Source organism: Manacus candei, unplaced genomic scaffold (assembly GCF_025592945.1).
Source record: "Manacus candei isolate 608988 ecotype Guabito, Panama unplaced genomic scaffold, ASM2559294v1 h1tg000011l, whole genome shotgun sequence".
Lineage (NCBI taxonomy): Eukaryota > Metazoa > Chordata > Aves > Passeriformes > Pipridae > Manacus > Manacus candei.
The window spans coordinates 6,463,949-6,477,325 of NW_026138059.1; the positions used below are offsets into that span (position 1 = coordinate 6,463,949).

General features: G+C 38.2%; 1 protein-coding gene across 8 annotated transcripts in view; it reads right to left on the reverse strand.

The window, feature by feature from the left end:
- RNF144A (ring finger protein 144A) overlaps positions 1-13,377 on the reverse strand; it is a 68,844-nt gene that overhangs the window by 31,169 nt on the left and 24,298 nt on the right. For 3 of the 8 annotated variants that reach the window (XM_051778346.1, XM_051778345.1, XM_051778344.1), the window contains exon 1: positions 436-547. The exons of 4 other annotated variants lie outside the window; for them this stretch is intronic. Coding sequence is in view for 1 of the 4 variants with exons in the window: in XM_051778341.1 (XP_051634301.1) it covers positions 6,870-6,989 (120 nt within the window). In the remaining 3 variants the exon portion in view is untranslated. Of the gene's footprint in view, positions 1-435; positions 548-6,869; positions 6,990-13,377 lie in introns of those variants that run through there. One more of the 8 variants, XM_051778341.1, reaches the window with a different exon arrangement.

Genomic DNA, 13,377 nt, shown 5'->3' on the forward strand with positions numbered 1-13,377 from the left:
CAAATTACCAGCAAAACACGTTTTCTTTTTCCAAGCTTTGGTTTAGCTGACATTTACAGACAGTTTCATAAGGTATTTGAGAAGAAGTGACCAAACACACCTGAACTGTCTGCTACTGTTTTGGAGTGTCCTTTGCTTGTCCTGACCAGTTTATTGCATATCTGATACTTATGGTAGCAAGTGGATGAAACTAGCAAGTGAACAATCAAGAGGTATAGATTTAAGTTAAGGATGCACTTGTATACATCAGGCAGACCAAAATCCTAGCGAATTTTATGGTGAAGATGTAAAATCCGATACAATGCCAACTAAGGCTTACCAAATATACGATATAACCCAATTCAGACAAAAAAAGAAATTTAAATATATATTCCATGTGGGTCAATAAATGAAGATAAAGGGGAAAATAATCAACATTTCAGCCCCAATGCTTACCATTGTTCCCTAAGACATTCAGAGGCTTACTGGTATCCCTGTGGTAATTCTTCTTGCAGCACAACTATATTGTAGTAACAACTCACTGGGAAATATTTCTCCTCTTCATCTGCTGCAAAGTAAGAGTGAATCAAAGCAAAATGTCTTTCAAGTTGGTTCCCAACAGGCCAGCAGAAACTGGTTGCCCTGTACAGCTGGCATGTAATTCATGCTGAATTCAGCCATCATGATAACCAAGCAAAACCTGAATTCAGCTTCAAATGGTAGCAGACCTATTCCTGCTCACCCCTCCTTGCCAAACACCTTTTAATAATGAAATCTTACATTTATGATGGGACAGGATCAAGAAATTTGCTATGTGGTCTTGAAAAATATATACAAAAAACCTCCACATCCCAGTGGATCATCTCTGCTGGGTATCTCTTTAAAGGTAGAGAGAATAAAACTTTCCCAAGCAAAGACTAGATCTTGTTTCATGATCATCTGGCACACTGCTGCAACTAAATAATAAGCTTCTGTGTTTACATCATGATGCTTAAAAAAGCTTTTTTACAAAAAAAACAAAAAGCAAAAAACAAAGCACAACAACAACCCAGCACAAAACCAAACAACAAACTCACAAGAGAAAAGCAGAGAAACAAACACCTTCTGTCATAAACAGATTAAGACTCCCACTGTTCCACAGTTGTGGCCTCTTATGGCTTCAGATTGTGTTCTCATGCATTCTAGTGATGAGCAATGTTTCAAGGAGAATGCTAAGTAATTGCAAGAAAAAAGACAAGATAGCTAAAAGTTCTAGAGAAACAAGATATTGAACAACGCCTTGGTTTGACATTGTACTCAAGGTCACCGGTTACACAAACAGCCAGCAGAAAATTTTGCCTCTTCATTTGGCTACCTGCTATGAGGCCTCAAGAAATACAGCTAGTGAAGGTACAGAACTACAGACCAATATACCCAACTGAATAGACCTTAGCACACTAAATATTTAGTTCATTGGAGATTTGGTGTTGCTTACCAAACTCAGTTCAAACACCAATACTGAAAACGGACACAACAAATCAGAGGCACAGAAAACCAGAAGGGAAGTTGGTTGTCAGTTCAGACTCCATACTCCACTGCAATCAAGGTCAGTCTCATTTTCATATTTTTGCTGACTGTGGTCCATATTTGATAATATTGAATTTGTAAAAAATATGGTCACACAGCACATAATTTTCTAGGACAGCATCCCAAAGTAAGTTGAAAGTAAGAAGCATAAGAAGTAGCTTTACTAAGAGTTTGTTCAGACAGTCTTGTCATAAATAATCAACAACCTGACTAATAACTGTTCAATTCTGCAATCATGTGCATGTCCACACTAAAAGGAAACCACTGCATAAAGAGATAGAAGTGACTGAAGTCCTGTTGCTGTAAAAACATGTCAATATATTTAAAATGTGATTGTTGGCATTCCAGGAAATGGGTATGGAGGGAAAACGAATTTTTCATTTTTTCACTTCCATAGAACAATAAATGAATTAAGTGAACACAAATTGTATTTCTGAACAGTAATCCCTCAGTTTTTGGTCCACCTACACAGACTACATTTTCCAGTGAGAAACAGCTGACTTGACCTCTAGTAAGTTAAGAATAGAACAATTCTTTCTTTCCAGGCCTCAAAAAGTTGCAGAAAACAGTGAAATAGAAATACTGTGAAAGCAGGAAATAATGCAATTTTTTTCCATACAAGTCATTGAAGAAGTCATAAAACAGGATGATTTTTCTTACTGCTTGATAGTCAAGTATTTTATGGCATTATACAATCAAGCTGCGTTTGCATCGCCAACACTTCAGATACATGACCACCACTGTGAGAAAAGTGTGACTAGAAAACAGGGTTGAATAACAGTCATATGAGCACACTAACTGGTGGGTCTTTTTCACCAAGTAAGACTCAAAATAGAGATTTCAGCAGAATCTAAATTTCAGCTTTAAATCAAGGATGGGCTTAATTTCTAAATTAGGAGCTTCAGTCTCCTCTCCTACCAGACACAGGTAATCAGGTACACTTAAGTCAGCTGCCTTAAGGAATTATCTTAATCTGAATTTACTGACACAATGAAAAGCAGCTCTTTTAGAAGTCAAAGGAAGGGATTTAAACAGGATTTAAAATTTGTTCTCATTCCTCTCATCCCTCTTTGTCAAAATAACTCTATTGAAAGTCATACAGGTTACTAAATGAAATCAAACACATCTACTATAGTACAGTTTTAGTATTGTGTATATATATTTATAGATATAAGTATACATGTAATTCAGACTACATTTCCCCCTACATGAAGTGAAACACATCTGTCACATTGTATTTATTTAATATATGAAGTATGTTTATATACTATTTATACCATTTTTAGAAATACATAAAAATATAAATCTATAAAAAAAAAATCTCAATTTTTTTACTTACAGGGAAAAACCCACACATTTCTGAAGTGGAGTCATCTGCAGAAAGGCTACTACATTGCACTGTGGGACTGGCACTGCCTGCCACATCTATTAAGTGAATATTTTTGACTCTGACCTAAACAATTCTGAGCCTTCCTATGCAGCCACAGCTGCGGCTCACCGCACACAATTCCGCAGCTTTCTGCCATACCCCCAAGGCAGCGGGGACCTGTTTACATGATCAAAGTTGGTGGCTAAGGGTGTTCAGCAGTCTTGCAGCTTGCATTATTTGTCACCCCTCTGTCAGAGTTTGAACTTGATGCCCTTTTTCTTTGTTCCTAGGCTCTTAAAAAGATCCTCAGGAGGATTATGTGAAAGGAGCCTACATGATATGATTGACCACTTAGCAACTATTTTTTTGGTGTCCACAGTTGTTATTATGCAACTATACTGCAGATAAGGTCATTTAAAAGTCACTTTATAAAACAAATTGATTAATAAATCCACCACTAGGTAGATTTTATGGTAACACAAGTTGGCAGGCAGATTAATACCTCTCATTTATCAATTAGTTAGTTACTGGCATCTATCTAAATAAACTGTCTCCAGTTCTTCATCCTCACAGAACTGCTTAGGAAGTAAAGCAGAATCATTCTTTGATATCAGGCAAACTAACACATGGAAGTTTGGATTTACATGGATATTCAGAGATTTCTAACTTCAGAGTTTTGATGCCTGCCTTCTTAGGTTCTTAAATTCTGTCAAATGCCTCCCTAACTCTAAAGGCCCACTCACAAATCTGATCTAAAATCAACTACATTACCTACAGCATAAGTTCAGCAGGTAGATGTCTTCCTTTGAATTCCAGACAACCCCAACCCGTAAAGCCATGTTCTGTCTTCCAGCAGTATAACAGGCTGTTGTTTTCAGGCATAACTCACTTCAACACGTAAGAAACTTCAGCTTGTGCAGAATACTGCAGAAAGTCATGTCAACACATTGTCTATTCTGAACTCTCCAGACCTGGCCTTTAAGTCCTCACACAGATTAACCACCAATTCCATCCTCACTATGTTTTATCTTCAAGCTGTTCCAGTGCCCAAGCCCAGAAGGGATAAAAGATCCCATATAGGCTTAGAGCACTGTCAGCAACTTCAGTCTCTTGGACAACACAGCTCATGGGAAACAGGCTCTTACTCTGAGTTGAAACAATTACTCCAGGGACTTCAGTCCACTCACCAACAGCCACTATGTTTCTTTGCTTCACCTTCCCGACTGATATATATATAAGATATGGCTATATGAGTAACATATATAGAGAACATAAAAATATATACATGTATAAAGATTACATTGAAACATTCCAATGGCGGAGGGGGAAAAAAAAGAGAAAGAACATTTAGTTTTTCACTAATGAAAGGTATTTGAACAACACCATTATGAGTACAAAACTGTACTGCTTTGGGGACAAGTCATTGCTCGGGAAAGTTAAAAAAAAAAAAAAACAAAAAAACCACAACAATTTCTTTGCTAAATACCTGGCTAAAAACTTCTTGTTTCTTTTCCAGAGAAATTAGAGCATCATATAAAGCAAAAAACCCCAAACCTTAGACAACACGGCTTGATTACTGATCAGGAAAGGTTTTAAATATTAGAAATTAGTGGTCAGTTTCTAGATCTATGGATGTATATGACAATACTGCCTATTAAATTCATGGGTGGGTAGAGAGAAAAAGATACTATGGAGACAAAGGTAGAAAACAACAGATTTTTAAAATTCCAAAAGAAATGCCATAAACTCATCATCTGTCCATGCAGAAGTGCCTCAGAGAGCTAGATCCCTGCACATATTCCAAAAAATACAGCTGCTGAATAGTGTGACAGAGCCAAAGACTTTCCTGACCTTGCATTTTCCTGTGTTTGTCACCAGCTCTGGTGCCACTGTGGCTTCTTGAAGCATTGCCAAACAGCAGCAACCTGAAATAAACTGGGTGAGGCTGTTATTCAAACCCTGTAGGCAGGGTTGAAAACATTTTAAAGAGAAAACAAAAAATCACTTCACTCCATCTGAAAAACTGTAGATGGGAAAGGCAAATGGTCAGGCAGAAGGGAAAGAACTGGAAGATTCAAAGGTGTGGAGAAAAAGAAATTTAATGAAAAGAAAAAAAGGAGTAAGAAGACAGACAATAGAGAACAGGAAAGACAGGAGAGAAATGAGGAAAAAACAGAAAAAAATAGATCATCTTCCTGGTTGTTCTTGGAAGTAGTGTATTTTGTTGTACAGAGTAAAATAACAACTGAAGTGGAATGCCACTGCACTATGTCCCAAACATTCAATATCCCCAAAATATGGCATGAATAAAAGGACAAGTGTGAAAATATCAAGGAACACTGCCCAGAATTCATGTGTCTAATCAATGTTTGCTATCCAAGAGATTACAAAAGCAGCAGAGTACCTCAGGGAAAAGCTGAGAAATCTTTGCACCCTTCCATTTCCCAGCACTGGAGTCCCAGGCCCTCAGCACACCTCAGAGCACTCTCAGCAGCCAGAGACACAAGACCTCATGGTAATTTGAAACAGTTACATCAAGAGGACACGCATTTTAAAAACATCCTCATCCATGACAAACGGAAAAACTCTGTCCCCATCATACAGGAGGAAAAGCCTGGATGCTGCAGCACTGGTGTATCAACTGGATCTGAAACTGCCACAAGTGCAATACATTTTGGTCTGGAGAGAATGAGCCTGCCCATCTTACTTGCTTTTAGGAGTCATGAACCTACTAAAATTCTTATTAAAAATTGCCATAATTTTTTTTTTTTTACTTTACTGCAGGGAACCACTGCCTTTGAATATTGGGGCCAATACCAAGGTACCATATATGTATTATTATGCCAACCACTAAACCCATACAAAAGTGTGGAAGGCCATAGGTTAAATCATTAACAGTCAACATGTTTAAGCTCTGAGTATTTTAGAGATAGGAAGATCAACTGCACACAGAAGAGATCTGAAAGCGAGGCAAGATGAAACCAACCTAAAAGAGACTGACTGTAAAGTCAATTGAAACCAAAGCATGCAACTCAACTTCAAAAACCCCCAAACACTATCTGTCAGAAGTCAGTCGAGATTGGATAATGCTATAGCGTGTGAAGGCCAAAGTAATAAGAAGGGCACAGACAATTCCACTGCTTTCTAGGGTAACATTTGATTTTATTGTTTTCCAGAAATTCCTAAGGCACCCGGTCAAAAACAACGGCTTTGCTATGTCTTTCCTCCCACCCCTTGTATTTCCCCATGTTTCTTTCTCTTCCCCAACTCTTTTCCCCTCCACCCCTTTCCTTGTTTCCTCCTATTCTTTGCCTCCTCTCTGCTTACAAGAACTAATGAATTAGTACACTCTGGGCTGTCTCCAGAACAGCAGTAAATCAGTAAGGAGCAGTTTCAAACTTTAACATACCACAAGTTTTTTCCTTCTTCATAGTTGACTCAGAAAAGTATGTTTACACAAAGTCCAACTAACATCAAGTTTGAGCTCTGTGAGAGTTTTCTTCATCCGGGGAAAAGAGGAAAAAAGTCGTGGAAGCTTAGATCTAGAAACCACATTTAAGGCTACGCAAAGTTACCGAGAAACTGCAAATATGAGCAAGGGGAGTGGAGTCCCAGTTCTGACTGAGACACTTGGCCCACCAGTCAAAAGGAAATCAAAACTGTCCCTTTACTTGCAACTATGAAAAAATGTATGCTTAGGACATGCTGTACTTCCACTGTGCTTTACAAGTCTCAGATGAGGAACAGAGTACACGGGACTGAAAAACCCACCACAAACCCACTCGGGGTCTGTCACTTGCATACCTACAGTGGAGCTCAGGTTTGAACAACAGCTCCCATGTTAGTTTTAAGACAACACATATGCAAGTACCATCCCTTCACATGCTACACCGGAAATCTAAATGTTTGTAGCTGAAAACAGCATTCAGAGTGGGGTGCATTCTGGTTAACTTACACATAAGCTCCTCGTTCCTGTGACTCAGTAACGACCAAATTATTCCAAGTAGATATTTGTAAGAGACAGCATCTTTCACAGCTCCCAGTGCGGACAAGTTCCCAGTTTCACGTCCCAGATCTGCAGAGATTAGAGTGAAGGTTTCCCTTGTTCTGAAAGGTTATCTTCCACAAACAATATTAAGAGGAAGTAGAACCAAAAGAGTACATATCAATAGGACAAGAAAGAATATATTGCCAAGATGCAAGAAAAGAGAAAGACTCTTCACAGAAACATAACTTCATAGAGGTGTTTTGTGTAGTCATTATGGTCATATGGAAAGTTACTTTTACTTTTTTCAGAGCCATGCCTAAAACCAGCAGCTCTAGCTAGAAGTTGGACAGCTTGTCTGCAGAAGCAACAGCCTCTATTATACCATTTTCCCCTGTGAATTAGATGTCATGGTATACACAGTCATTTGCCATGCTGGTGTGATGCACCAGACTAAGCATAAGGAAAAACTTAAGATGGGATTTAGATTACCCAAGATAGTTATCCTATGGTTGGTGCCTAAAGAAGCAGATTTTAAGATAATTGCCCACAGAACTTATTCAGCGAGAGGAAGGAAAGCAATTTCAAATGCCTTCAGGGGAAGACTGTATGTCTAATACCAGGCACCTCAGCCAAAGGAAAAACACCCGAAAAGAAAAAAACCCACACCAAAACAAACAAACAAAAAATCCAACCCAAACCCAACAACAACAAAACCCTACTACATCTTTCTGTCAGAACTGTCTCCTGATAATAAAAGAAGAAAATATTTGAGAAGTCCTGCATCTCACAAAAACTAATCAACTATTCATATAATCTGATGCTTTACGTGATAAAAATTACACCTATCAGCTAGGACATTTTACAACAAACCTCTGGCCCAACAAATTTGATAACTCTGGATACAAATATCTCTTTCTGCACTGTTCAAATCCCATTGATTATCCCCCTGCATTCTCCTAAAAGTTTTGTTTTGTCTTTCTGTCTCCTTTCCTATACAAAATACTGTTGCTCTAATTTCCTCCTGCTTGAAGCAGCCTGCCCTCTTCCCATCATATCATCTGTATGACAATCCAGTTCTTCACTCTCACTTCTACTGCACAGTATTCAAGGGAGTGCAGCCTAAATCAGCCAAACAAAGAGTTCAGGGTGTCCTACTAGGCAACTGGCTTGAAACAAGTTTTCCCTTTCTCTCTGGGAGAGAGGCAGTTTGCCTTTAAGCATAATATTACAAAATTTTGTAATATTTTGGTCTATGTTAATACTTCAGCCACACTAGATTGGTGAATGAAGTGGTGTTTGTTTCCAAGATTCTTCTCACACATCCCAAATTACATGTTTCAACTATATTTCTCCATGTGCTGGTGTGACAGCCAGCACATGCCTGTGCAAGGACAGGTCACTCACATGGGTTAGGAAACTTAAAAGACAGATTCTTATTATAGAACAACACTTTAATTTGGGGTAGGTGCTTAATTTGGTCTGGTTTCTTTCTCTTAGAATGTGATGGTCTAGTCAAGTCATTTAGCACTCATCTTGGAAGACCTTCAACAAACACAATCAAGAGAAAGTAAGAACGTCAGCATGAACCACTAAGACTGCATGCACCAAAAAATGACAGTCTGGTGATTAGAATATCACCTGAATCACAAAAAAAAAACCTACTGATAATCTCTTCTGCCTCAAACTGACTGCATAACTGAGCAGCTCACACAGCTTAGTCATGCCTCAGTCAGACACATCAGCTGGTACCTACCACAACACATAGGCTGAGCAGTGGATGGATGGATGAGTAGTGCATTAGCTGTCTAAGTACATGTTTTCCTTCACTTCTCCTCTGCAGAGAATCACCACTTACAGTAATTTCAGAGGTGTAAAGTATTACATTACATCAAGCCCCAGCTCTAATCCTTCACGGTAACATTACTGTTGCATAGTAATGCTTCCTGTTTCATTGCTGTTTTTCCCTCCCTCCCCACATTTCACAACATTAGCAATACAACACATATATAACACTTGTTTACTGCAGAAAGCAGCAGCATTCTAGCACCCCATCTGCACGTGGCAGAGACTGTGCCTAATGCCTCTGCAACCACACAGGCATAGATACCAAACCCAAAGGTTGAAGCACTAAGGGCATGTAGAGACAGTTGAAAGCATCACAGGGAAGAAATGAAAGAGCACAGGATCACCACAGTGCAAACACTCCCTTCAGGGTTCCCTTTGTCTAGGTAATAAGTACAATAAGTTACAGGCCTTTGATTTTGGGAACACACGCAGAGGAATGCTATTGGGATTTTCCCTGAACCACTCTGTATGCTTGAAAACAGCTCAAAAATCAATAGCTATTGGTCTTTGGTTTATTACTTCTAGTTTCCATTTAGTTTTCTCCTTTAACTCACTGATTAATTGTACTAAATTAAGATGCTTTTGGATGTGTGAACTATAGTTTTTCTTTCCTCATTTCTAACAAAACCCTAAGAACAAACTACTGGTAATTATACAGTGGCAAAGGGCTTTCCCTGCCAATTAATCCATTTAATAAGGATAAGAGGCAACAGGCAGAAACCAATGCACAGGAAGTTCCACCTGAATGAGGTGGAACTTCTTTACTGTGCAGTGATCACACACAGGAATAGGTTGCCCAGAGAGGTTGTGGAATCTCCCTCACTGGCAATATTCAAGAATGTCAGGACACAATCCTCAGCAATGTGCTCTAGGATAACCCTGTTTGAGCAGGGAGCTTGGACCAGATGACACCCTGTGGTCTCTTCCAACACTGACCATTCTGTGATTCTATGATTAAGACCTTCTGGACTTTTAACTTTTATTATGGAAGAGACTTGGCTTTTGAGTTACCCAAGCAGAAGAAATGTCAAAAATTGTTGCAGGAATATACCAACTCTATAGAATAAGCTATCAAAAAGTCATTTAAATAAAGGTTTTCTAACATATCAGCAAAATAGATTTGAATTGCAAGAAAAAAAAATAAAAAAGCATGTTGCCTTACATGTCATTGTATTGTTATAAAGAGAAAACTGAAGGTACTTAGTCCATTACACCTTCCACATACCCATATAGTTCATCCTGCTAAAGAGGGAACACATCAGGTACCAATGCAACATCATGGCTGGGCTTCGCGAACGAAGATTTGAGAAGGCTCTATCCACATTTGTTACAGAGGTACCAATGAAGCAATGTATAAATACCCAGTGTGATCAGAGTACTTAGCTTTGCTGTAGATTCAGTATGCAGGAAAAAGTGACAGCCTACTCAAGACAGGAATTGCCTGCTAACATTTTGCATTGTCTCTCAGCACTCCCAGACCATATTAACTCCCTTCCCAAATTAACAAAGACATGGCAACAGGTAGTAGACAGTCCTGGAGTTTTGGATATACCCCATGCTGTACACTTGTCAGAGCAGTTTTGGTTTGTATCTCTGTTCAAACTGCCTGCATCCTGCTCTATCTGTAACTCCTACCTGCTTGTGAATGGGGGCAGGAAGGATGCTGAAACACAGCCCTTGCTATGCATCTTGTGGGTCACAGTGCTGACCTGCTTACTATCAGAGAGCACACTGGGCACAGGGATAGAAAATACATACTCACTCTTCAGTTTCCCAGCAGAGAGACCTGGCTTGATGCATAAAGCAAGAGAAATTTGCATAGACTTATTCTGGCAAGGCAAAAAACATTTTTGGGGCAGCTTAAGCTTCTGGTCATCATTCTAGGGGTTTATAAAGAAAAGAATTAAAAACAAAACATTGAAACAAAGAGCTTTTTTCAGTGAGTCTCTGTGGCTTTTAAAGGAAGTTAATAGAATCATAATTTAGTTGTTTTATTTCCTAAAGAAGGAAACAAATAAAGCAGTGATACTTACATATAAAGCATTGACACAAAAAAGCCTCTTCATAAAATAAGCTCCTTCCAGAGGTCCAAGTGACCAGTCCATTACCTAAAAGGTGACTAAAGTTTGTCCTACAAAAACAAGACTCAGGAGAAGACTAAGTTCTTTGAAGACATGCTTCTCCCTTTGCTTGCAAAACATCTATGTCAAGCCTTTCACCTTGGACATGAGTCATGTCTGAAAAAACCTTTTCAGGAGCTTGACAGATACTCATATGAGTGCTCTGCACAGTCCCAACCAGTTTATTAACACAAATCAACTGCAAATTCCTCTGTGGGAAAAAGATTTTAATTTTTATGTTTGCACAGTGCACACTGTAGTGGACCAGAGGTTACAGAAGTTAACATCAATACAAACAAGTTATAAGAAAAATTCAACTAATGATCATAGCCTTGGTACTCAATTCTCTGCCTCAGACAACAGTTGAGCAGCAATGCAGGGGGCAACCATTTTATCCAGACTCCTGAAACACTCTTTCAGCAGTTCTGACTCCTGTAGCTTCCACCCTTTTGTACACAGCCTAAAGCAATCAAGATCGATCACTTAACATTCAAACAATGTTAAATAAAGAAAAAAAAAGCCTTTTTACTCGAAAAAGTTACAATTAAAAAGGCTGAATTAAAAATGGTAGGCAGAGATATTCTATGCTTTCCAGAGGTCAAGTGTTAAACATTTTAGATAGTAGGAAACTCTCCAAGTTCAACTCAGGCTTTCCCAAACCAAACAAGATATAAACCACAGAAGCCTGCCCTCTTTTCCAGCTTCTGGGAAGATCACAGATGAGGTCGTTCATTATGGTCCCAGCCAAGTAATACAGTACACATACACCACCCACTTCTTGAAACATACCCCTCTATTTAAAGGGAATCCACTGTACTAAAAAAATAAATCTTTTTTTTTTTTTTTTGGGGGGGGGGGTAAGTTCCGTAATTGTTATTTTTTCCTATTTACTTTAATGGTCACCACAGTGTTTTATGTTAAGGATACTGTGAAAAAGCAGCCACAGAGGTCTAACCCACCAGTTTAAAATAGATATTTGGAAAGGAATTGCTGCAGGGGTTCTAAACCAAACAGCACAGATTACAACTCACTGTTTAAAATTAGCTTTTGTGGTTTGTTTTTAGATATTCCTAGTAACAAACTCAATCTGATTGCCCTTTCTTGGTTTATTTTATTGCACCTAGCAATCTGGGAGGCCAAAATTAGAAATTTAATTTCAAATATGGCTATTAATTTTCCTAAATATAGTCTACTACATGAGTAAGCTGTGTCACAGGTCTGAAGGTTTTGTTGGGTTTTGGGGTTCTTTTGGTCCAAGGACAATAAATGCTTGACTAGGAGTTAAGAGCTGTACATGCTTTTAGGATTAAGTAGTTTGTCAAATAAAATTACACAGGAAAAAAAGAAATCCAGAAGGAAGGAACTGAACCTGGAACATTTTGAATTCCTATTCCATATTTAATGACAAGAATCCACCACCAAAGAAGTGCTTAACCATCAAAGCTATCCCACATCTCTTTTCTGAAATCCTTGGTTAACCTACATTGTCTACCAATAGAGTATTTTGTCCTAGTTAATTGGCAAAGGTAGCTAGCTCTTTAGTTTCTTTCCAGCAGGAAACCAATTAAATAAGATTCGAGAGAGTAAAGTAGTGCTATGTTAAAAAAAAAAAAAAACAAAAAAACCACAAACGAACAAACAAAAAAACAAAACAAAAAAAAAAAACAAAAAAAAACAAAAAAAACCAAAAAAAAAAAAAAACAAAAAAAACCCAAAAAAAACCAAACAAAAAAAACCAAAAAAAAACCAAAAAAAAAACCCAAAAAAAACCCAAAAAAAAAAAAAAAAAACAAAAAAAAAAACAAGAAGGAAGAGCACAGTAGCTGGCTGCTGCTTCTCCAAAAGAGTTGGAACAAGTCATTTGTTCAAAAACTGGAGTCACAATGCAGTTTATCTCCTTTACAGTGGTCAGCAAATATGGGAGCAAGAACATCATAGCTTAAACGAAGGTGCTTGGTGGGCTTCAGAACTCACTTAGGTGGGAAAAGCTAGAGCAGAGCAGTGTAGGAAGACTCCACAATGCAACAGAATACGGGAAATTCAGGGTTTCTTTCATCCACATCAAACTCTGTCCTAGATAGAGAATAGGGATTTTTCAGCATCAGACATACTGCACCAGTTGTAAGTCACATTTTGCCACAAACTTTAAACCTCTGATGTCACACAGTTGAGTTAATGGGGAGTTTGGGAATATGACTGAGAACACCACTAGGTCAGTAACTACCTGCACATTCATAGTCTTTCCATACTTAAAAAAAAAAAACAAAAAACCAAAAAAACCCAAACCCTACTAATGAAGGCCTACAGGAGACTGTGAAAATGAGAAGGACATGCAGACCAGGAAACACCTAAATACCAGATTTAAAAACAACACACAAGTTTTCTACATGAGGCTTCTGTGATTGTTAGGAATTAATAAAAGTAATCAACCATTTGTAAAAATGGCTAATAAAGATAGAAAAATATAAAAATAATGAAAGCAATACAGAAGGAGCCAATTATGGACACAA